The following is a 25,477-nucleotide window of genomic DNA, read 5'->3' as shown; positions in this document are numbered from 1 at the left end:
ACTCACAAAGTCTTTAACATTAACTCATGTTCACTCATGATGCATCAAATAATGTACAATCTGCAAATAATTCATAAACTACAATAACAATAATTTATTTAAAAAACAATAACAATATTATTAATTTTCAACATTTTATGTTTTAATATTTTAATTATTTTATTATTAGAATTAGTATTATTATTGCTCTGTTAAATAATCATTCAAATATTTACAAAGTATTATTATTATTATTATTAATACATATTTAAATATTTGTTTTTATATAACTATTTAAATTATTATTATTTTATTATTATTCAATAACACAATAATAATAGTATAAATTATAATAACAACCGAAATAGTAATAATAATTGACATATTCAATAACAATAAATATTATTAATATTAATGCATAAATATTAACAATGCCATAAAACAATACATTCTAATATAATTAAACATATTACACACAGACAAATCAATCAATCAATCAATCAATCATTTATTTATAAAGCACATTTAAAAAAAAAAACAAAGTTGACCAAAGTGTTGTACAATGAATTAATGAATAAATAAATAAATAAATAAATAAATAAATAAATAAATAAATAAATAAATAAATAAATAAATAAATAGTATGAGGAACACAATGAAAAAAAAATACTATGTTTTTTTAAACATGATACTATAAGGTAACATCATGTGTTTTTACTATGTACCATGGTAAATACATATTTTTTGGACATGTGACAATATCATACCTGGGAGTACTATATACAACGGCATAATTTAATACTATGGTATTATGGTACGATAACACCATAGTACTTTACAATGGAAGACAGCCAGTTGCAGTTTGGAAACTATTGCCACGAAAAATTATGATTCATTACTTCTGTAACTTCCATTCATCAACTTGGAGATCCCATCAAGGTCTTGAGGAAAGCTAATTCTTCTTGCAGAAACTCTCCATCGAGCTGCACAGACAGCAAATATCTACCTTCCACAACATCAAATTCAAAAACTAAGAAAATATGACAGGTTGTAGAAATATGACTGCTGAGTATGCAGACAGAACAGAGGGAAAGAGCCCTGGCAATGCTCAAAGAATGATGAAAGGCCAATGGAGGTAATTAAGGAATGCTAATTAACAGCAGAGGTTATTTAATTACAGCCACTGCATAGAGCTGGTCTGGTGAGAATCATTCATCTTTGCAGACACTGACAGTTTGAAACCAACTTCACAGCAGAAGACAGCTTTCACAAACTATAAACGCCTTTTAAGGGGCTGTCGTGTAAACATTCAATTTTAGGCTGCCGTTCCTTTATATTTACATCCGAAATCATAAATAATAATAATTTTAAAAAATCAGTCCTTGATGGTAATCTTTACACTTTTTATTTCTAGCTTACTTTGTGACCATTATCTTTTTTTCAATTATTTCCAAACAGCATCAGCGATCTCAACATAGGACTGTGGCTCGATTTTAGTACAATAGAAGGCTAGGCATTCGCCTTGAGAGTCACTTTTACAGTAAAATAGAGCTTAGCCTCGTTCCAGATCTATTCAGCATAGTAGCCTACATTCAAATAGAGCCAACAAAAAACAGGCCACAACGTTTTACTGGCTGGGAATCAAGCTGCAAGATGAATAACAGTATTTATGGTCCAAAAAGCCTCCATTATTGTGTTTAGAAGTTCAGTTCACCATGTAATTCAGGTAGTCTCAACATGACCACACTGATATGCAGAGTAAATACTCGCTTAAAATGACTTTAGATTCAGACGATAATCAATGCAGTTTCAATGACACTGTTGTTTTGTATCATGCTAAGAAAAGAGGAGAGAGTCAAACAGAGACTGAACTAACTGTAGAACCTGACAGATCAGTGGGAGTAGGTTGGAAAAAAGGGATATTTTCTTCATATGATGTGAACAAAAGGAAGAACACTTTAAAGTTTGCTTATATAGTACCTACTGTGATATTCATTTAGTCTTCTGGACAGCAGTAGGTATATGGAAATCACACTGATAATAATTAAATTACATACAGAGATGCTAAGCAACAAGCCAACTAAAGTTAGGGACTAAACATGCTAAAATTAACTAATTTTCTTTAAAGGGGTGGTATAATGCACTTTTCACAAGATGTAAAATAAGTCTTTGATGTCCACATGTGAAGTTTTAGTTTTAGCCCACAGATATTTTTATATAGCATGTTAAAGTTGTCACTTTTTGAGGGTGAAAAACACACCGTTTTGTGTCTGTTCCTTTAAATGCAAATGAGCTGCTGCTCCCGGCACAGAGGGCGGAGCTTCAAGAGCTCGTGTCCTTTTACCTCACACAGACATGAACTGAAAATTTCAAAAACTTTTAGCCTTTTATGTTCAAACCGGAGTCAGAAAGATGGAGAGACTCAAGAAGAAGTGACAACATGTAGACAACATTTCTGAATGGTTAGTTGATGAATTTATGTAGCTTATGTGTAGTTATCTTCTAGTCATTGATTAGCATATTCTGTCTTTATAATCTATAAATCACGTTCCGGGGGGTGGGGTTTATGTACATTTTAGGGTTTGTGACATCACTAACCCGGGAGGAAGCTTGTGTAGTCCCTACCAGCCGTTTGTCCTTAAAACACGATTTCTTATCTCCCTTTGCTTTGAACTTAGAGCGTCGTAACTTTTCAGATGTTGTTTGTGCTCAAACAGCAACATTACACACTAACTCAAGTTAGAAAAGTGAAATCATATTCAACCACCCCTTTAAATCATCACCCTTTCTGACATTTTGTTCTTATTTTTGTTTGGAATAAATACAGGTTAAAAATGTATACTTGTGACAATCAAATGTTATGGATAGGTTCCAACTGGGCTCATTACCTATTATTCTATATTTTATCACAATAGCTCCTCTAACCCAACAGACAAAAGCCACTCTAGTTGCCTTTATATTATCATCATCATCAAATAAAAAAAAAAAAAAATCATTATCATAGACTTTGCACACAGAAATACAATAATATAAAACATATCAAATAAATATATAATACATAAAATAATTATAAAACAAAAACAATCCTTCAAATTAACATAACTTTACAACCTCCAGCAGAAACACCAAAAAATGTTTTTTAATGCAATAACCATTTTCAAACTACTTTGTCAAAGCAGTATGAAATAAATTGTATAGATAAAGTAGTACTAAGATGGTCTTTACTCACCAAATATCGAGCTAATTATAATCAAGTCCACAAAAATTAATACATATTTTTTCCACCATCAATTTATTTATGATTTGACACCATCAGCAGCAATGGCTATATTCATGGCAAAATCAACATTCTTTCAATTCTAAAAAAACTATTATGATTACAATATAATTTTTTTAATAATATTAAATTCTTATTTTTCTTGATCACACAATTTGCACCCAGCAAAACAATATAAAATCAAAAATATTTAAATAGCAACATTTAAAAGACATATAGCTTTGCAACGACCTCATGCAGTGACAAAAATGCAATTGTTTTTAATGCAATATCCATTTTCAAACTACTGTTAAAAAGTAAAGACTTATTCAATGCAGTATGAAATGAGTGACTAATAAAAATATTCATGCTTGCCGAAGAAGTACTAACATGGCCTTTACTCAGCAAATAGAGCCAGTCCACAAAAACTATAAGCTCATTTTACAAGGTTGTTTGAAATCAATTATTATAATCCTTAACCGCTGTGCTCAGTAAAGTTGATGAGACAAACCCCTGCACTACACACCATGTATGTACTTACAGCCCCGATTGTTAATAGATTAAGTTCTCACTGCTAAGTAAATTACTTTTTCATCTCTTTGGCTATCAACAATATAAAAAAACACTAAGATTATATATTTAAAAAAGGGTAGCAGAATCAGGCAGTATTTCCATTAAAAATATCTCTTTACTACCAAAACCTGGCTTTCTTTTTTATCTGTGGAATACAAGAGAAATTTTTGAAGGCCAATCTTTTCAATATAATGAAAAACAACGAGGACTGGGACTGTGAAGCTTCAAAATGACAGAAAAGCACCATTAAAGCATCATAACAGTGGTGCACCATATTACAAGTCTTCCGAAGTCATATGCTATATAGCTTTGAGAGAGAACTATTCCTTTAAAACACAGCTAGAAGAAAGGATTGATATTGTGAGAGAAATATAGTAGGAAGGATCCAATCCAAAAGAAAGTAGTTTCTCCTTTTAAAATGCAAAGCCTGGGGAGGGGTTGCGTCACAACGGACGGCTAGCATTTCTGACCTCGTCTGTGGCATGCCGTCTGACTGTCAGTGCCAGCTCTATGGAGCGGATGTAAAACAAGACACCCAGCATGTAACCCAAACTATTGAAGAGCGCATGCAAACAGCCTGCAAATGCAAAAACATCATGTCCTTCTGACATTTCGGAGAATCTCTTTGCCACAAATGAAGGGTTCATATGAGCGCACATGTCACTTGTGGTTTGTGTGCATGTGTATTTTTCTGAAGCGGTCTGAGGATGACTCTGACTCACAGACCCAAGACGACATCGAAAGCCAAAATATGAGAGCATTCACATGACCCTAATGAGTTACATAGCTGACCTAATGTTTTGCTGTCAAATCCATACAGACTGATGAGACACTAAATCTTTAAACCTGTCTGGGAAGCTTTATTCAATGCTTTCATTTATTTTTGCACTTTTCAAATATGCTTTATGTAAAGATTTGTATTGTTTTATTGTTTTAAGATCCAGATTTTCGACCATTAAAAGTGAAATTTCATTTTATGAATTTTTTTTTTTTTTTAAAACAACAACAAACAGACGTGGTGTCGTTTTCATCATGACAAACTTCTTTTATTTTTCAAAAAGTTAGCGTACTTGCTTACCAAGAAGACAAAAGACAAGTGTAAAATAATGCATGCTTGAGATGCATTAAGGTAAGGTATAAAGGTATTATTTTAGTAAACGATACACAATGACAAGTGGAAATATTGGTTAAATGCAGTCATATATGTTTGAACCAGAAACTGATTCAGAAGAGTGAATCATACAGGGTCGTCTAAAAGTCGATGTATCAAAATAACGCATTTATGTTTCGCTCTCTACAACGTAGGATACATAACGGTAATTAATATGATTAGCCTTTGGCTTGACTTCGTTCTCTCTCAAACAGCTAATAATGTGTTACATTTACCATGTTCCCCTGTTCGCATCTCAGAGTCAGACATTGAGTTAGAAACGCTTTGAACAGAACGTCAGTGAAGATAGGCATATAGTTCATCATAACATCGTAATATACATAATTTACATAATTCACCTGCTATATTGTTACATGTACTCGATTTTACCTGTCCCTTCTTAAAGGTGTTCTTGCGTTCACCGTGGAAAAGTCCCAGCCTGCACGTTGACGGGATTGGTTACATGTTTGTGACATCAGAAACACATGATTTCAAACCATGTTTTTGAGACTCTTTAGATCAATTCAGTTTTAAGGAGAAAATACTCAGCAATGGTGTTGACTGACTAATTTGCACATGGTTTGTCTTAAAGCATATTAAAAACACCACATAGATATATAAACAACATTAAAAACTCTTTAAAATTAAAAATAAAAATAGTATAATAAATACTTTGATAGTAATTAACAACACTGCTGTACCATGTTATCAGATATATTAATAAATATTTAAATATCATTAAATATAAATGATTTATTTTCTAATCCATTTCATTTTTTAGTAGACAAATGAAATCAGTTAAACAAAGAGTGAAAAGTGCATTTTAAAAGAGTTATTTCAGAAAGTACACAGGACCAAAGTTACCTAGTTATCCCCATAGAACACCCGCATTAATAATGCATGTTTTCCACCTGCACCTCCTAAGATACATTAATTATGTGAAGATGCAACAATAGTTTTAAAGCTCTGACGTCATTAACTTGCTGTAAGAAAAGAAGTGCATGACTAAGAGGTAACAGGATACTCTACTTGATTAAATTAGCCAGTAGTGCACGGCTCTAAGTGAGGTGAGACAACGATTTTTTCACATTGTCTAAAGTTTTTGAATATACCGTGAATAAATGGTGCCATTCTACATGCACAGTCCACTGTCTTGAAAATTTCATGCAGCAATTTAGACCATCGGACAATGTAAACAGCTCTAAACACACTTCTGTTTATTGTTTGTAGCACCACAGACCAATTTCGTTCAAGTTATTATGCCAGTGCAAATATTTGGCACAGACATGATCATAAAACAGTTTATTGCTTTCTGTCAATGCAGTGTATCTTAATCCAAATAGCTCTTGTATTTCAACACATCTGAAAGTCTCTCTTGCTGTTTTGCACATATTTCAGAGCCGGATCGTCTCTCTGCACACTAACAGCGTCATTATACATTCAGGCCGGTCAAGAGCTGCTAGAAAAGCTTCACATTGCAGAACAAAATGACCAGATGCCCAAAGCCATTTCCACAAGCTGTACTACACAGCAAGAGCATCTGTAACCATGACTGATAGTGCTGTGAATGGCTCTGAAATGCTCCATCAATTCTGGTATTACTCGTTGCATAAGGGGTCTTTTAGACAGCATTCTTGGATATATTATTCCATACACATCTTAATATTTTGTAAAGCCTTAGTTATTCCACGACCATCATACCTTCAACGTTATTAACGGATTTGTATATTTATATCACTTTTGTATTATACTTGTACTTTTTTTATATTACTTATATTTCATTTCATATATCTTTTGCTGTAGTGTGTCAGTAGGAAATATAAAAGTTTACATTTCCAAACATCCTTTTTGCCATTAGTTATAATAATTCAGTGAGATTTTTGTCTGACAACAGCCGTTATGATCTGATCTCACCATCATCGAGTCCATTGTGTAAATAACCAGCTTAAAACCCTTTTTTTCACTGAAAATACTAACGTGCCTAAGATTTTTCCACAGTACTGTATATATGCAGACTCCTGCTATCTAATATGTTCATGCCACTTTGCGTTTCCTGGATCTCATAGACCTGTTATCTGGCTTCCTCCCTTTTCATTACACAGTTTTCAAAGTAGACTAATTGTACTGATATGGGTCAGACCGACCTTATTCCCCTCAAAGCAATTAGGCCTATATTAAGCACATATTTCTGATGAAAGACATGAGAAGTTAGCGAGCACTCAGCGAAATTCATGTTTCCGATATGTTTGTAATTACTTCTGCCCTTTCCAAAAGAGCAAGAGTGAATCACATTTATTGTTGATTTCTTTTGCATATTTCTTACACAACTGCCACTGGAATATTTTTGAGCTTCCCTTGCTGAAAATTGTAAAAAATACACAATTCTTCTATCATAATAATTAAACTAATGTTATTTCCAAGCAAGTAGAAACCTGCATGCATTAATATAGGATATTAGTGGTGTAACGATACCCTCATGTCACGATTCGATACATATCACGATACTGAACTCACGATACGATATTATTGCGATGCTCTAAGACATATGGTGAAAGGTTAACAAAAAATGTACTGTTGATTAAAATGGTTAAATTTGGTATTACATTGTGGGTGTAAATGAATAGGTTTGGACTTGGTGCTGGTAACCCAATGCACAGGACAATGTTGACAACAGAATGAAAATATTCATGATTCTGAAGCTGAAAATACAGAATTATTTTAGATGAATTGCACTCTGTCACTGACTAGATATATTTAAAATAATGTAGGCTACTTTTTACTGGTAACATAAGATATTTGGCATTATCAGGACTAATATTCCTCCATTGCATTATTATACATTATATTCAACATTATATATAGTAGTTTAATATCATACTACTGACACTAAATCTCTGAAAACTTGAATTTTTTCCTCACACAGTAATTTTAATTTTGGGTGAACTATTCACAATACATATTGTCACTAGTATCCACGATACATATTGTTGCATTTTGGTATTGCCATATATTGTGACATGATATTGTTACAACCCTATAGAATATGCAATATTAGGTAATTTTAATATTATTAGTAATTTTAACGATTTAAATGCAGCTGATTCACTTTATTTATTAAGATTAATATTTCCAGAAAAACTCATGGGGGTTTTTGGGGGTCAGTGAGTTGTTGTTTTTTTTTTTTAAAGTGACAGTAAAGACGTTTATGATGTTAGAAAACATTTATATTGAATAAATGCTGTTCTTTTGAACTTTCTGTTTATCAAAGAATCCTAAAAAAAGCAGCACAACTGTTTTCAACACTGATAATACATGTTTATTGAGCACCAAATATTAGAATGATTTCTGAAGGATCATGCGACACTGAAGACTGTGATGCTGAAAATTCAGCTTTGCATCACAGGAATAAATTACATTTTGAAATACATTAAAATAGAAAACTGATTTTAAATTTCACAATATTATTAGCAAACTGTTTTTACTGTATTTTTGATCAGTAAATGCAGCCTTGATGAGCATAAGAGACTGTAAGAGGACTAGAGAGGAAAAAGGAAGAAAAACAGTGGGGAAAAGGGGGCTTGGTCTTTAAAAACCCAGATATTCATATCTATCTTCCCTGACCATTAATGCCAGACCATAACTGCCAAGCAGCATTTTTATTTATTTATTTTTCTGAGTATAGGACATGAATCCCTTGAAAGTAGGATGGCTACAGGGCTAATGTCCCATCCACCGTCATTAAACAATATTGTGTCCTGAGAGAGGGCAACCCAAGACCACAGAATGGAGAAACAGAAGGTACATGTCCTGACAGTTTAAACGTTCCATCTGCACACATTCGCCTTCCCCTCCATCACACTCTGTGCAGCTTATGGAACAGGACAGCTTGCTGGCAAACCCAGGAAATATATTTTATTCAATTTCTCTGAGAGTTTTTGCAGCCTTCAGGGGATGGTGACATAGAGAGCAAGTGAGGCTGGATTCAATGACCTGGCTCAGCCTGGAGCCAGAGCCGGTCCTGAGGAGAGCGAACCAGAACGTGATCCGCCATCCAGGCCGGCCATCTGTCTGAACACAGGAGAGGCAGAAAATGGGCCACCATTGAGCAATTGCATTGCTAAAGGGTTAGTTCACCCAAAAATGAAAATTCTGTCAGTAATTACTCACCCTCATGTTATTCCAACCCCTTAAGACTACCATATTTTTGATGAAATCTGAGAGCTCACTCCTTCATAGGCTTCTATGTAATCGATATCTGCCTGATATCAAGCGACGAGAATTTTTTTTGTTTTTCTTGCGTACAAAAAGTATTCTCGTAAACTGGCAAGTTTTAAAGGGATAGTTCACTTTGAAATTAAATTTTGGTATGTTTTAACTTACCTCAAGGGCATCCAAGATGTAGGTGTCTTTGTTTCCACAGTAGTTTCAATTTTGATATTTTTAGGTCAAACCGTTCTCGTCTGTCAGTCATATAATGCAGGTCTATGGTCACTGTCTGAAAGAGCATGCACAGAGTCCAAATTAAGCAATTCAACATCGTAAATACACATTGATGGCCTAAGACACGAAACAAGCGGTTTGTGTGAGAAAACGAACAGTATTTATATCGTTTTTACCTCTTGTATACAACCACATCCAAGTGCTCTGTGGGCGCGCGCGCTTCCGGCGCTTTCTTCTTCTTGTTTTTTTATGGCGGATCGCAAACAAATATGTGCATTACCGCCACCTATCTCAGAAATGGACCATTGACACTTTCCTATACTTCTTTAACCTATCAACCGACATAAATTCGCCCTATTTACCCGCATAGAGGCTTCATAGAATTTCATCAAAAAAATTTACTCGAGTTATTGGTTTAGGAATTGGACCACACTATTTTTACAGTATGTTTTGGATTCACTAAAAAAAACTAGTTCACATGAGTAATTTGTTGAGAAGTCAGACTGTATGTTTTTGATTCACTAAAAACAACAGACTCATAAGACTCATTCGTTCAAGAGTCAGACAGCAGGCTGCGTAGTGTTTTTGATTCATTAAAAGAACCATTTAAAACAAATGAACCATCATTTTGGTTGCTCCATTTATTTTCTCAAAATACATGCCTTTGCAATATGTTCCTTTGCAAACAAAGTTTCAGAAAATTTCTTCCACAAATACAATGGACAGAAGACTGAAACCATCGTACACTGACCCCAATTAGGCACTGAATACAACTGACGACAAATGTACTACTGACATCCTGTTCCTTCAATTAATTGAATCCAAATGTCTACCTCTCAAAATGTCAGGCCTAATCAGATCACATAAAACTGTTAAGAGTGCATAGGTGTTATATTCACAACAGTGGAAATGACCAAGCTGCTAAGTGAACCACTCACTGGTGATGAATGCCATTTTGGCTGCTCTTCTCATTAAGAGCTGTTATGTAAGCATCTGCTGGGTTAAAATGTCCTGTCGGCGCCATGAGGACAGCAGATGAGACATTCAAGTTGACAGATCCTGTCGCCTTCTTTAAGGCACATTAAATACCCAACTGAAGCTACAAGACACATAAATTAATAGATCAGACAATGGCCGTGAATGTCCTGGCAACCAAATAATCAATGAATTTTTTATGATCTGCCGTGGGATATATTACACCCGAGTGCATGCTAAGTACCCCACTTGAGAGGAGCGTACCATTACGCAGCAACAAAGTCGGTTTCAATTGGCGTGTTACTATGAATATCCCATCTCCACAAATCTGAAGTGTGTCAGATGTTAGAAGCACTTGATGCCTCCAAGATGCCACTGATGTAACCAAAACGCAATGGTTTCAAACTTCACAGCGACACGTTTGAGCATGTGAATCATACATGTATGCCAAAGTAAGCCTTACTCAGAGACACACAGCTAAAACATCACAATCCAAACAGCCCCATTCTATCAGACTGATGATTTACAGTCATAGTCTGACAAGACAAGATCACAAATACTATAGAGACTTAAAAAGATAGTTCTGAGAAATTCTGTCATCAATTGCTCACCCTCATGTCATCAAACCTGTTTGACTTTCTTTCTTCAGTGGAACACAAAACAAGCTGTTCTTGGAGTATTCATGACAATTACTGATGAAGGAATCTGTTTTACAGAATGGATAACAACAGCATGACGGCCAAGTCAGCCTCCTCCTCCTTTAGCTCACGCCAGCGAGCGAACGCTGGACCAATATTGATCCTCGTCCGGCCTTTGATTTTGTCACTCTCCCTTTTTCTCTTCCTAGTCTCCTCCGACAAAACCTTTGCCTTCTTCGGTTTCGTTGCTGCTTCGGCCATGACAACAACATACACACGCTATACCAGCCGGCAAACAAACGCTAGTTGGGCTCTCACGTCCGAATTTGAGGAAATGGGGGGTGGGGGGTGGGGGGTGGTGGGGGAAGTGAGGTATGCCGTAAAGCAGTCAAATTTTGTAGTTCTTTTTGTGCTACAGGGTTACTACCCGAACCCCGAAGTTCCGTAGTGCCAGTAAAAGCGATACAGACCCTGTCAGGCTATGGCAGACGTGCCATTCAACCTATTGTAAGTCGATGTACCATCCCAAGGGTCTTGGAAATATATTATGAAGGTTGAAAAACTCCATGGTGTTGCTTTAACACGACACAATGATCCGGTCGGAGCATTAGTGAAGAATAATGACTTGGATTTCAGTATGTTCCTTACAGAAATTTTATGGTGCTTTTGCATCCTTTTTTGAGGTTTGAAAGCTTCAGTTTTTATTCATTATGTGTGCATTAAAAATAAAGCACGACCTTCCAAATTTCCACAGGAGAAAAAAGCCGTAGAGTTTTCAATCAACATTAAGGAGAGTTAAATGGTAACATGAAGTCATTAGGTTTTAAAACAGCATGAAGGAGAGTAAACTGGTTAGCTGACAAATTCAAAATATGCTTCTACCTACATTGTTGCAAACTCCAAAAACGTACCTATACATACAATACAGTTGTAAAGTTTCCAGCTGAAATTAACACTAGTGGCAGTAAAACTTTTATTCCTTTTCACACAAATTATGATAAAAAAAAGACTTTTCACGTAGTTCCTTACACTATTCTATGCTAAGATGACCTCAAAATACTTTGACCACAGTGCTTGATTTGTAGAGATGTGAATCTTCACTTGCCTCACGATTCGATACAATTCAGAGGGTAACGATAACGATTCGATTATAAAACGATTCTCAATCTTTTCCTCCAATTATTTTATTAATAATAATTAATAATCACATAGTTCTTTTGTTATTATATCTTTGTTATTAAAAATAAGAACAAAGATGCAAAAAAACTAACAGCAGAACAAATACAATCTAAGAATGAAAAATAAATTAACAGTACTTTACATTTTTTTCATTTAACAGAAGCATTCAGGTAAGAAATAATACAGAAATGTAATTATTAATCTAATGTAAAAATAATTAAATATGTATTAATTACAAATAAATTGATTATTATTAACACTGCAAAAGTTATTTCGTCAAGAGCAGTGAGTGATTCCCTCTTTCCTTTTGTTGCTTGATCAACATTAAAGGAGAACTCCGGTCAATTTTAACATTGAGCTCATTTTTTTGTACATTTGGAGTGCTGTCAATACAGAGAACAACGACAAAAATCGGTGTTGCCTACACCGAGTTATTCTATTTTTAAAATTTGCACCCTGTTGACTTCAATGGGGCAAGTACTAAACCTGCTTTTAGCCTCTTAACATCCTTGATGTGTCATTACAAGTGCACAGAAAATGTGAGTGATTCCTTCTGAGTGAACACGGGTGAATCTGACTGCAGTAGATGTGAAAGATATGTATAAAAATGATGTTATTTAAGCCAGCGCAAATACCTGTGTTTACATCCTGTTTTCGGTTGAAGTCCAAAGTAGTCGATTGCCGAGTTCACGCACATAGGTTTAGTTACCTATGATCACGCGCGTGAACTCGGCAATCGATTCTTTTGCTTTGATGCAACGATGCAGAATCACATCAGCATTGCGATGCATCATAAAAAAAATTATACTCCACACAGCTCTATTGATTTGTAAACTAATACATTTTGACATCAGATTAGCATCACATAACCTGCTCCATATGTTTGGTTTTTCTAACATAGCGTGGTAGTAAACTTACTCAGTGGCTCACGTGGCACAGCACTGCACTTGAGATGTGAAGCATCACTGCGGTCTGTGACAAGCGCTAGCTTGGTATCACGTACATTAGCCTCTTTAACTGGAGTGTGCTAACAGCCTTTCAAAGTGAAGCCGAAGCTGTCAAACGACACAGCTGCGAGTTCAAGCAACCCTGCAGAGTGTGAACTGGAGGCAGGTCTCACAATTATCAGTTATTCTGGGTAATTAAAACATTTGAGTCACTGGCGATACCTCTATGCTAGCTTGACATGTTAGCTATAGGCAAACTGCCATAATGTAAATGTATATGAAATGGTCTCTCTTCCTAGAGGTTTTCACTTATAGAATAGCCTACATCCCACTGTGCTTTCAGCAGAAATGACTTTAAAACTTTTTTGTTGCTAATAATTTGGTGGGCCTGCTGGTAAATGCTGGCCATGATGTGCACCACACTGAGCTCAATAATCATCTGTCAAAGCATTTCCTAACCCATTCAAAGAGCTTGTGAATAATCAAAATAACTAACAGGACTTTAAGACACTGTAGGGAAGATTGCTGTTCTGAATGGATTCCACACTCCGACACGGACAATTATTCTTTCATTGGCAAAAAGAAAATGGTGGTTCTTTGGGCGATTTTTAATATGTCTTGCTATTAATCCATGACATTGAGCAGTGAATTATTCACGAATTTCAGTTTTTCCACAATCACTTCCTCATTAAAGCAGAGTGCTAAAAGGAATGAATGTTACGCAGAACTGAGGTTTTTAAATGCTCAGGGTTGTTTCATAAGAAACCTTATCATGTGGGACTAAATTAAGTTAATAAAATTATTTCTTTGAGCATGTTTCACAAAGCTTTTAAAAGTCAAAAACTAAAGGCAAAAAGCTGACTGTTATAAAAATATAACTTATAATTTATTAATAACAATTGTTGTTATTAATGAAATAATGCTTATTCATATGAGCACAACAGAAATATTTATTTCGATGATGATAATAATTTTCTGTAAAGCTGCTTTGAAACTATGTATTTTGAAAAGCACTAAACAAAAAAACTTAATTATCATCAAAAAATTTTTTTTTTAACATTTATCATATTGTCAACCAATCTTGTTTATTTGCAGGTTTAAATTAAATTAATTAAAAGATTAATGGTCTGGCGTCGACTAATGAAAATCGCCGAGCTCGAGGGGCGTGCATTTGAAAATCTCGCTGCACGCAATTGGATAACACTACGACCAATCACAACAATAAACCCCAGCTACCAGCGGAGCTAACCTTATTAGACATTCTCTGATTATACTCTTACCGTATCCGGTCGGTGAAACCGCAAAAACTTCCTTCTTGCAAAGGAACGATTCGAGCGGCGTCTTCTCTTCCTGTTTTAGATAAAAAGCCAAGTCTAACTCGTTCATTGTAGCGGCCAAAGCCGTTTCAAACAACTGGTATTCATCCATAGGCATCTTGCAATGTTTACTAATGACTTTGACGTCACAGCGCTGTTGTCATCTGTTTAGCTCGCCTCTGGCCCGCCTATATCAGATAACCCGATGTGATTGGTGCAGCTCAGATCGAGGGGCATATTTAATGAGCATCATTACTGGACACCAGAGTAACTCGCTGAGCAAATTCAACTTGTGCTCTCGCGAGAACTCTGGATTACCAGGGTAGGTTTAAATTAGATAATTTAACAATAATAATAACCAGAACATAAAATTTAAACCTGGCATTTAAAGAAGAAGAATATTTTCAGGCACCCTCTTCCCACCCATAAGACCTTTGTAAATTTTAGCAACAGCTCTGTTCTAAAAATTAATTCAATTCATTTTATTGCACTCACAATCCTTGAATCATGTCAGAGTCTAACCAGTCAGATATCTTGTTTAGCCCTCTGTCCTTGACACCAGTATTACAAAAGGCCACAAAAGCCCATTTTCTTTTTGCTGCATCTTATTAGACTTCCTGTCACACTGATAACATTCACTGGCTTGTATTAAAAACTGTAGAAAATTGAAGGACTAGTAACAAAAAGATGCTCCAAGAAAATTGGGGTCTTTCGGTTGCTTTGAAACTGAGCTAGTTAATGCACGCCTTGCACGGCCTTTTGTTCACATGGCCGGCCGTGGGCTGTGCTAGTAATTGCATTAGCAGGTGACCTAGAAGTCGCCAGGACGTTCATACGAGTGAATGTGCAGCCCCGGATGGCCATGTTAATCGTCAGAAGTTCAGAACACCATTAGATACAGGCTACATGGCAGTGAATGTCCCTCAGGTGATATAATGCATTATTATACGTGGGCTCCAAATCTCAAATCTGTGTCTGAACCATTAACAGGCTTTGCATTAAGGCAAGAGTGTTTTTTTCCCCTCTAGAACAGAATGTTTGTTGATTTCCTTGCAAAATGAATGACTTTGGCCGCATAAATCAAACGTTACAGCTCATTGCCTCTAATTTCTACATCCAAAACACAATCCTGGAGAAAAAAAAATTATGATTACAGCCTCATCCAGCTTCGCCACTTCTGCCAAACAAATAAAAGCACAAGATGCTCTGGATGAAATTACTGTAGTGACCTTGCAGAAAACACAAAGTGCACTCAAAGGCCAATTAAGTGACATATTTCGACATAAATTGTTGTGACATTTTGTAGAACAGTGTATTCATGTTCCTAAAGGCCGCATTATATAAGAATAGCATAAATTAATAAGGACTGTAAATTTATTAAAATATTTAATTAAATCAAGTACACAATTTGTACATTTATCAGAATAACCTTCATTGTATATCAGCAATCACAAGAAAATTTACAGATTTTACAAATTTGTCAAAGGTTTCTATTTACAACATGTTTTTGCAGATTTGTAGCCAATCAGCAATGAACGCAACGGCTAATCAGATGTGTTTAAAGGGATACTTCAGGATTTAGCATTAAGCTTTGTATTAGTAGAAAACCTGTAGTATTTTTCGAATTACCGTGCTTTCCACCCTCATATCCCCCTGAGACGAGAGATTTATGTATCGATCGTCCAAAATGTCCGGGATTCAGCTTTTGCGTTCTGCGGTCGCCATTCATTGTTTACATGCACACCTTTTGTTTCAATCTAACTGAATTCATTCCGATTGGTGAATCTGAATGTAGTGTTTACATGAACGCTAAACAAGTGATCGGTTGATGTGCGTTTTAACATTGCTAAGAAAATTCCCGCTCCTCCGTGAGAGATACGAGACCGGTGCGTCTCAGTAATGACGCCACCGGCCTCGCGTTGTTCTCCCGCGGCCCTCAGCCTCGTCCTGCTCGCCACAGTGAACATAATGAATGGCGACTGTAGAACGCAAAAGCCGAATCCCGGACATTTTGGGCGATCTCGAAATCCCGGGCAAACTCGTCACGGAGTCTCACTAGTAGCCTAGCCTTGTTGTTTTCAACTGTGCTCTCTTACTGGTAGGCGTGGCTTGGGAGTGGCCTCGTAGGGCAGCGAAGCAAGTGCATTCTGGGAGTTGTTGTCTTTCATCCACATAAGCCAAAAATACATTTTCTGAATTTTCTCAGTCTAGAAAGCTCCAAATTCAAAAATAATTTCACATTTCTTCTACATAAATGACCTATTTTAAATACACATTCATCTTTCCAGAGGTGAAGTATCCCTTAAAGTTAGTCAGAATCTACTCAACAGAGTTTTTGTTCAGCGCGAGTTCTGCATGCTCACGAATCCTTTCATTACAACAAAGTATAAATACAATGTCAATAAGAGATTCATTTGCAAAGCTTCATTGATTACGGGGAGTTTCCGCAAGAGCGCAGCTTTGTTTACCTTGCGTTGTAATTGATAGCTTCAGTGATCATAATGGCAGCGATCTTTGCTCGCTTTCTGTATATAATATTTTTCATGCTGCTAACTACACATTGCAAAGTTTCTGGATTGGCAACCTTATTTAAATGCACGATTGAATCCGATTGACAGCGATAAGCATAGCAATGGACAGAGCATTTTTAGGTGCATGGAGCAAGTTGCTTTTTTAAAGTGTAACTGAAATAATTCATCAATTACAAGCTCTCCCTCACTCTTAATGTCAGTTCATTAACAGGTGGCCTAATACATCATGACAGCCCAGCACATTAAAAAAGTCCACACTCCACAATCTGTGATTCTGTTGAGCTACTTATTTATTTAAATAAAAACATGTTACATAAATGCCAGACCAGAGAGTGAAATGTAACAGAAAAATAACTCCTAGGGGCCATGTTTACACAGTGTCTGCCGAGTACTGACTTACAATACATTTTCCAGTCACAAACATGACAAATACGACCGACCAGAACTCATATGCATGTCATTTACACCAATTTTGCCATGGTTTATTTTGTCCCTACCAATTTCTATAAAATAGCTTGCAGCTGGGATGTGTCTAATACAAAGGAACATCTCTATTGTTGAGCAGAACAGAAGTCATAATTTATATTTAGATCCATAAAAAAAACTATAAAACCAGAGACAATATAAGAATATAAAACAAATAAAGTTATAAAACTGAATAAGAACTCAGTGCAGGATGTGGTTTGATAGTTCAGTTAAAATTAAGTGCATGAATTTGAGATTCCAGCTCTAAAATGTAAGCTGGAAGCATAAAAAAATTTAATTGTGTCTTTTTATTTCACAATTCAGGGTTCTTTTCCTCACAATTGCAATTTTATATCTCACTTTTTTTATAGTGAGAAATAAAGTCAGAATTGTGAGATAAAAAGTACCTTTTTATATTGTGAGTTTGTAAGACTTTTTTTCAATTCTGACTTTTTTCTCACAATTGTGAGATATAAACTTGCAACTGTGAGTTATAAAGTTACAAATTTTTTATTCCAATGCCGAAACAAGCTTCCATAAAAATCTGATTGAGCCACGTATGTTTCTGTTAAATGGCCTTATCCAAACATGATGTGAAGAAACATCTATTTTTGTGTAAGCAAGCCGCATGACACATCAACTTTTCCAAATGCATCAAGACAGCCATACAGGTCTTTTTGCAGACACAATGGCTCTCCAGCTTTAGCACCATGATAACAAGAGACAGCTCCACTGATCTGTTTTCTGCTTCTGTTCAGGAAGCATTATTGTCCTGATGCACACAACTTGAGCACAATTGCCAGGATGCTGTGTGGCGCATATGTGATTAGAGTTTTAAGATGCAGCTCCTGCTGTGGGCGATATACTCTTGCACTCTCTAACCAGTGCAAAGGTTAATAAAGTCACAGTGAGACATTTGAATTCAGTCCCTCAGGTGCGCCCACTAGGCGAGCCACGGCCCAGTCTCTATGAAATCCTCATGGGTCAGTGTATGAGATGTCCAGCTATGACAGACAGTCGCCATGGTTTGTTTTCAGCTCTATGACGAACCTAAAGGCTCTTTCATTGTTTTAGTTGAGTAGCCAGTGTTTGCTCTTTTCATTATGTATGCATAATTACAATTATATCTAAAAGCATACACAATAATAATGTAAAACGTTTCAAACAAAATCAATAGTTCGTGGTCGGTAAGATTTTTTGATGTTTTATGCTCACCAAGGCTATATTTATTTATAAATACAGTGAAAAAAATAAGAATTTTAATATATTTTAAAAAGTAATTTATTTCTGCGATGCAAAGCTGAATTTTCAGCATCATTACTCCAGTCTTCAGTGTCACATGATCCTTCAGAAATCATTCTCTGCTCAAGAAACATTTCTTATTATTATCAATGTTGAAAAAAAGCATTTAAAGAATAGCATTTATTTGAAATAGAAATCTTTTGTAATATTATAAATGCTTACACTTGAAATCAATTGAATGCATCCTTGAATAAAATGTGTATGTATATGTATATAATACAATCAACAGACGTTATATAAGCTTTATAAGTTATAAGCTTTGCATCAGGGTTTATTTAGCTAAAATTACCAAGGAAAAAAGTGTCAATTTCTCCAAGCAAGACAAATAAACAAGTTTAAATAATTCTCTAATAGTCTCATTTTATTTGTTGCCGCCAAGTAATAGCTAGAAAAGCCTCAGGAGACTTAACATTCTACAGGTTCTTTGAGATATTCAGGAAACTGTCATTCATTCAAGCAAGGACATCTCAGCCGCACACAGTATTTGGTCTTGCTCGGTTAGTCAAGGGCAGTTGATTCAGTTTTTCACCCTGGGTCATTGGCTCAGTGAGTGTTTCTGCAGTCGAATGTTTGCTTGGCTAACGGCATACAACAAACGAACATAGAGGACAATGAATCAACTAAGGTGATTCTTTCTAACGGATCAGATCACTGGACTGAATCACAAGTCACCTCACTGTAAGTTTGTATCTGCATCTGTTGTCAGATTTCAGTAGATGCAATCATAAAGACATAACTTTGTCATTCATTCCAACCTCCTCCCTCAGCTCACATCTCTGACTGGACGGCGGAATAAAGCTGAATGGTTTCTCTGAGGATTACTGAAGCTCTAGCTTGATTACGGGCTGTTCTCCGAATGACAGACATACGTGAGACAAGCTGACAAATCAGTGCAGTCGGATGCACCCTAAATGGAGCTCACTGACAGAGGGGAAGAAACGTGTTTATCAGGAGCTGACCTCATCACGACAGGCAAACAAAAGCCACAAAAAACTGAATCAAATGGAAATGCCTCCCACGCATTAAGATTAACCATAATCTTGACCCCAAACATGACTTAAGGGCACTTTACACGCTTAGCTTGTGATATTGACTCCTTTAGTGTACAGGCGTTTTCTGTTGAGCGAACACAACGACGCCTGCTTCAGCTCAAAGCATGTTGCACAAGATGATTAGTATAAATAATGCATTCTGTGTTGCATGTAAGTGATAGCTAATATAATTAACTCTAATATGTAACCTTTAGCCAATCTCAAAATGAAGATCTATTTTTTTATACTGTACGTTATAATGTTGTGATGCCTAAATTCACTTGTAGCATTCATTTTTTCAATTCAGACAAATTAGAATTTTAATATCTGCTAAATGCATAAATGTAAATGTAATCCACCATGACATGAAAATAATTACTGGCTTAATGTTAAAGTCGCCCTCAAACACTGCAGTTGTAGCTGAGGCCTGAAAGAGTTTGGTTCATGCTGTCAACATGTCGAGAAGACTCTGCGCTGTGAAAGCAAATTCACTTTGCACGCACTTCCAAAGGATGAGGACTCAAACTGATACAGTAAATCCGGTGTCATAGTTACTGTCCATATCACTGTGTATCCAATTGCTGAGGAAGCCTTCGATATTTAAAGGTCCCTTGTAGTGAAAATCCAGTTTTTAATGATGTTTATATGTCTATGTGGTGTTTTTAATATGCTTTAAGACAAACCATGTCAACACCATTGCTGAGTCTTTTCTACTTAAATCTGCAGTGAAAAAAAGAGAGAGAGAGAGAGAAATCGCCACGGTTTGGTGTTTCTGATGTCACAAACTACATTGTAACCAATCACGTCAATGTGCTGGTGGCTTTAGCATATCATTAACTGCTGGGAAGCAGGGGAGTCTCAAGAGAAGCCAGGTTGTCCCAGTATATTTTTCTGATGATATGAAAAGTTGGGTACATTTAGCCATATAGTGGGTGAATTATGTATACGATGTATATTATGATGAACAATATGCCTTTCTCCACTGACGTTCTAAATTGTTCCAAACATTTCTAAGGATGCTGATTTTTAGAAAGAGTACGGAGATGGCGAACAGGTTTATGTAACATTAGCTCATTATTACCGTTATGTGTCCGACGTTGTAGAGAGCGATACATAAAACGCATTACCATTCTGATAAATCGACTTGTATACGACCCTGTATGAGTGAGTGGAGGCGGGGCTCATTTTCATATTCATGGATTCATGTATACTACATGAACCAAGGGTGTAGAGTTACTTTTACGCTATTTTAAAGGGATAGTTCACTTTGAAATTAAATTTTGGTATGTTTTAGCTTACCTCAAGGGCATCCAAGATGTAGGTGTCTTTTTTTCCGCAGTAGTTTCAATTTTGATATTTATAGGTCAAACCGTTCTTGTCTGACAGTCATATCATGCAGGTCTATGGTCACTGTCTCAAAGAGCATGCACAGAGTCCAAATTAAAACAATTCCCCACACCCATAGATATATACACTAGATTCCGCCTTGGCTACGGCAGTTCATTGGAACGAATGTCTTTAATGCGACATCTGGTGTATATATCTATGCACCAGTCTGCGCACACGTCACACAGCAGGAAGCGCCCGCGCCCTCAGATCACTTGGACGTGGCTGTGTTACAAGAGGTAAAAACGATTTAATACTGTTCGTTTTCTCACACAATGTGTACTTACGATGGGGAATTGTTTAATTTGGACGATGGGGAATTGTTTTAATTTGGACTCTGTGCATGCTCTTTGAGACAGTGACCATAGACCTGCATTATACGACTGACAGACAAGAACGGTTTGACCTAAAAATATCAAAATTGAAACTACTGCGGAAAAAAAGACACCTACATCTTGGATGCCCTTGAGGTAAGCTAAAACATACCAAAATTTTATTTCAAAGTGAACTATCCCTTTAAGGCATGAGTAAAAAAAAATATCACAGGAAAAAAACGTTTAAATTTGTAATCTTGGTGATCAAAGATGAGTTTTAAGGGATAAAAGTATTGACTACAGGGGGACTTTAAATTCAGATATAGTTTTGTTTCCGACACATGCTATAAGCTGTAGACAATCACAACAGACTGGTTCATCTAACCAATCAGAGCAGAGTAGAATCTCTGACAGGAGGGGTTTAGAGAGACCGAATCCTTGATCGAATCATTTCAGACACTGTGAGAAAAGAGGGGATGCTGCAATGTATATTATGAGGAATGTGTTGATCTTGGATGCATGTAAAAAAAGAAAAATTGTAGGAGACCTCCAAAACAAAAATTGGAACCTTTAAAATAGTATAATGGGGGCACAAGATACATTCAGAAAATAGATAGGGTGAATTTCCATTTCGTAGATCTTAATATTGGTGCATTTCATAGATATTTAATATCTGTGCATCCCTACTTTTATCTTGCTTGCAGTTGTGTACAACAAATCCATGTACCCTGATCATAAAAAAAAAAATAGTTTTTTCACAGCAAGACTGCAGTAAATGAACTGCTGGTAATACATTTTCACTGTCTAGACTGAGAACGCCTTGCCACCACAGAGACAACTCATTTAATTATCAAAATCTGATTGGTGTCTCAGCAATTACTCGCCTTTAATTAAATACGACACATTTAAAGAGCCAATCAAGACATTCTGAATCAAATTACAGACTGAGGAATCAACTTTCCACAGCGAAGTCTAAATGCTCCTTGTGACCTCAATGTTATCAAGTATCCTCTTCCCACTTCAGTCCTTCCCTTTGGCATTTCTCCTTCATTTCCCATCAGCAAATGAAGCGTAGTGTTAAAACGAGCCCTTGTGTGTCCTATCCTTTAATGAGAGAACCGTGGACAAAAACACCTTTGATAACGATAACAATCTCAGGTGGTATTTAACAGAGGCGCTACGACAGAACAACACATGCCTGCGGGGTGTGCATGCAAAAACATCCAGCGTTAATTGTCAGGCAAGCGCACCGTAATGAGACAGTCCAAAATAAATTGGCGGGGTAACACTCGGCTCGAAAGTGTGACTCGTGAACTTATGAACTTGTGAACAGGCACGGAGAAGAGAAGACAATAGTATGAAGATGGTATTTTTATAGCTCTCAGACACCCTGCTGATCTCTAGTGCAGAGCTGTGTGAAGAACGAGTAAGTTACAGCACTGCTGTTCTGCAGATGTACAGAAAAACTCAGCAGCTGTTTGTACAGCAATCACCCATGAGCAATCCAACAAGACATACTGTACTCACCATAAACTGGATCCAGTTCTTGGCCATGCTTTTGAAGGCTTTAAAGAGGAGGGAAGCATGTTCAATTGGCCAAGAGCAGGTGGAAACTCACATTTTAAGCACTGATTTTGGGTGGGAAATCTGTGGAATGGATTTTATTGTGGAAAGTGTGTCAAATGAAGCTGTACTACATTTAAAAATTAAATTAAAATTGCATTACCAAATTGTCAAGCAGGTTTCTCATACACGCTCCTTGCTCATCCAATTTGGTAAAAAAGCCATGTAATAAACATGGTATTTCCACAGTGACCTTCCACTAACCAAAGTTCACATTTGCTAATTGAAACTGTTACAAGGGAAGAATTGGCTACATTTCTTTCTCTCAGTAAGACGGCACATCAACACTGTTGCTCATGCCAACCCAAACTGAAGGTCTGTTTTCAGTCTCTGCCAATGACAATGCAATCAGACAGTTCAGATGGGCGTGAAAACCGGACTCTTCCCTTTTAATGGATTTTGGAGAAATAAGACTCTCTGGCACGAGCCACTGACTCAGTTATCGTAAAACTAGAGAAGACTGCAAGCAAATCAGAGGCGCCTTGATTACTTATGACTTATGTCTTTGACTTATAGTACAGAGGAGCAGTTTGTGAATTGGGAGTTTGAATACATTGAAGATTAAATGTGTAATTTCACTTCCCAAAGGGATTCTCCAACTTTTTGGTCAGCCCTTTGAACTAAAATATAAATATAAGTAGCCCCCGAGATTTTAAAGGGTTAGTTCACCAAAAATAGAAAATTCTGTCATTAATTACTCACCCTCAGGTCGTTCCAAACCTGTTGTCGGGCTAAGGCTCAACCAAATAGCACAACATTTTGACAGGACCAAAGAAGAGCCACAATGTTTACACTTTTTAAGGAAATCAGACTATGAATGGCTATGGTTTTCTTTGTATAGCGTTTTAAAATCCAAAAAACACATTTCACTTAAAATAAAATACTTAACGTCAAGCTAGGAAGGCATCACAATGTGATATGTAGCACGTAGCATGACACACTCAATTGCTTAAGTGTCTTACCGTGTAGGTGTGCAGGGTATATTTTGATTGACATTTATGGCTTCACTGTGACTGCTCTGCAAGCAAGCTTTAAGACCTTGAGCTCAGCACAGGAGCTGTATATAGTACATGCCAACATATCCCATAAATCCAGTCAAATGCTTCTCAACAAGATTAATGCATGCATTAATACATTACAGAAATACAATTCCTCACACAAAGCCTGTTAAGGCATATATGTGAGTTTATTTAAGACACAACACCCTCTTATTTTAATTCCAAGGCCAGAATTTATAACACTACTGAATCAGATTCACATCAACAGTACACTAATGATGATTAATCATCCAGGATGAGAGGCTGTTCAAACTCTTGCAGGATATCATCACTCCCCAGCTGTCCTGTTTGAGTCCAGCAAAGCAACATGATGGCACCAGCCGCAGGACTGATGTTTACGTGAGGACTTTGCCAAGTGCTAAATTTATGCCCCCCTCTCTAGCTACAATAAACCTGAGCTTACACTGCACCAGCTGAATACAGAGATCTGTTAGGAGATGAATTAGTCCAGATAGAGGTGCTATAGAAGTATCTCAAGCTATTTGCATCTCCACAAAAATGTGATTCATGCATATGGATGTATAGAAACAGAGCCATAAAAGAGGCTCATCAGCATCTGAAGTGAAAGCCCCTTTAAACCTGTATTGATTTTCATGTCTACTGTAAAGAGAGAACATGCAATTATTATAAATCATAGGATGCCATATACAAACATCATTACCTTGTATGTGTTGGTTAACAACACTCTCCAGCCTGTCCAGTCTCTCAATAATCCTAAGGGTTTCTCCTCTGTTGTCATCATCAAACTTTTTCTCATGCGTCCTCCCTGCAACTTTGACGTTGCCGTTATTAGACACATAATTGGTGATCCATCCGACGTAGAGCAGACACAAAATATTGGTCATGCCGCTTAAAATCACGCACGTGGACACCAAAGTTTTGGTTCTCCTCGTGCATGCCATCGCAACATCCCCACGTGCGCAGCGCGCAGAAACAGGCACAAATCCTTTACGCGTTTGTCGGCGGTTTTGCTCTCATACAGCCCGGCGGAATGATCTCCCGTATAACGTTACGGCTTTGCGTGTCCAGGACATCTTATGTGACAGGAAGCGGCAGCTGTTCGGATAGGCGCTGGTGTCTCTCGCGCTCGTCCGCACTGTTTGACAGCGGGTTTACAGCTCGGCAACACGCGCACGGTTTGCTTGCTTGACGGCGTCATGAGCCAGGGGTACACGCGCACCATGTAGCAGCGCGCGCTGCTGTTGACAGCCAATGAAGTTCAGCAGCAGTAATGGAACTGGTTTTTACTCAGATTTTACATTGGACATACAGTGAGAAATAATACCAAATTGTTTACTAGGCAAAAATGTCGTT

The 25,477-nt window shown here is 36.7% G+C and overlaps 1 protein-coding gene across 1 annotated transcript in view; it reads right to left on the bottom strand.

Annotated features, from left to right (window-relative positions):
• The window catches only part of galnt18a (UDP-N-acetyl-alpha-D-galactosamine:polypeptide N-acetylgalactosaminyltransferase 18a), a 54,376-nt gene extending 29,218 nt beyond the window's left edge, over positions 1 to 25,158 (bottom strand). Inside the window, exon 1 of the mRNA XM_081356909.1 lies at positions 24,825 to 25,158. Coding sequence (XP_081213035.1) covers positions 24,825 to 25,065 — 241 coding nt within the window. The 5' untranslated portion in view covers positions 25,066 to 25,158. The remainder of the gene's footprint in view (positions 1 to 24,824) is intronic.
• Between the last annotated feature and the right edge of the window lie 319 nt (positions 25,159 to 25,477).

The sequence above is a fragment of the Scardinius erythrophthalmus genome (assembly GCF_964197995.2).
Source record: "Scardinius erythrophthalmus genome assembly, chromosome: 24".
Lineage (NCBI taxonomy): Eukaryota > Metazoa > Chordata > Actinopteri > Cypriniformes > Leuciscidae > Scardinius > Scardinius erythrophthalmus.
Note: the sequence above shows the minus strand (reverse complement) of the source record. Positions and strands in the feature narration are given on the sequence as shown.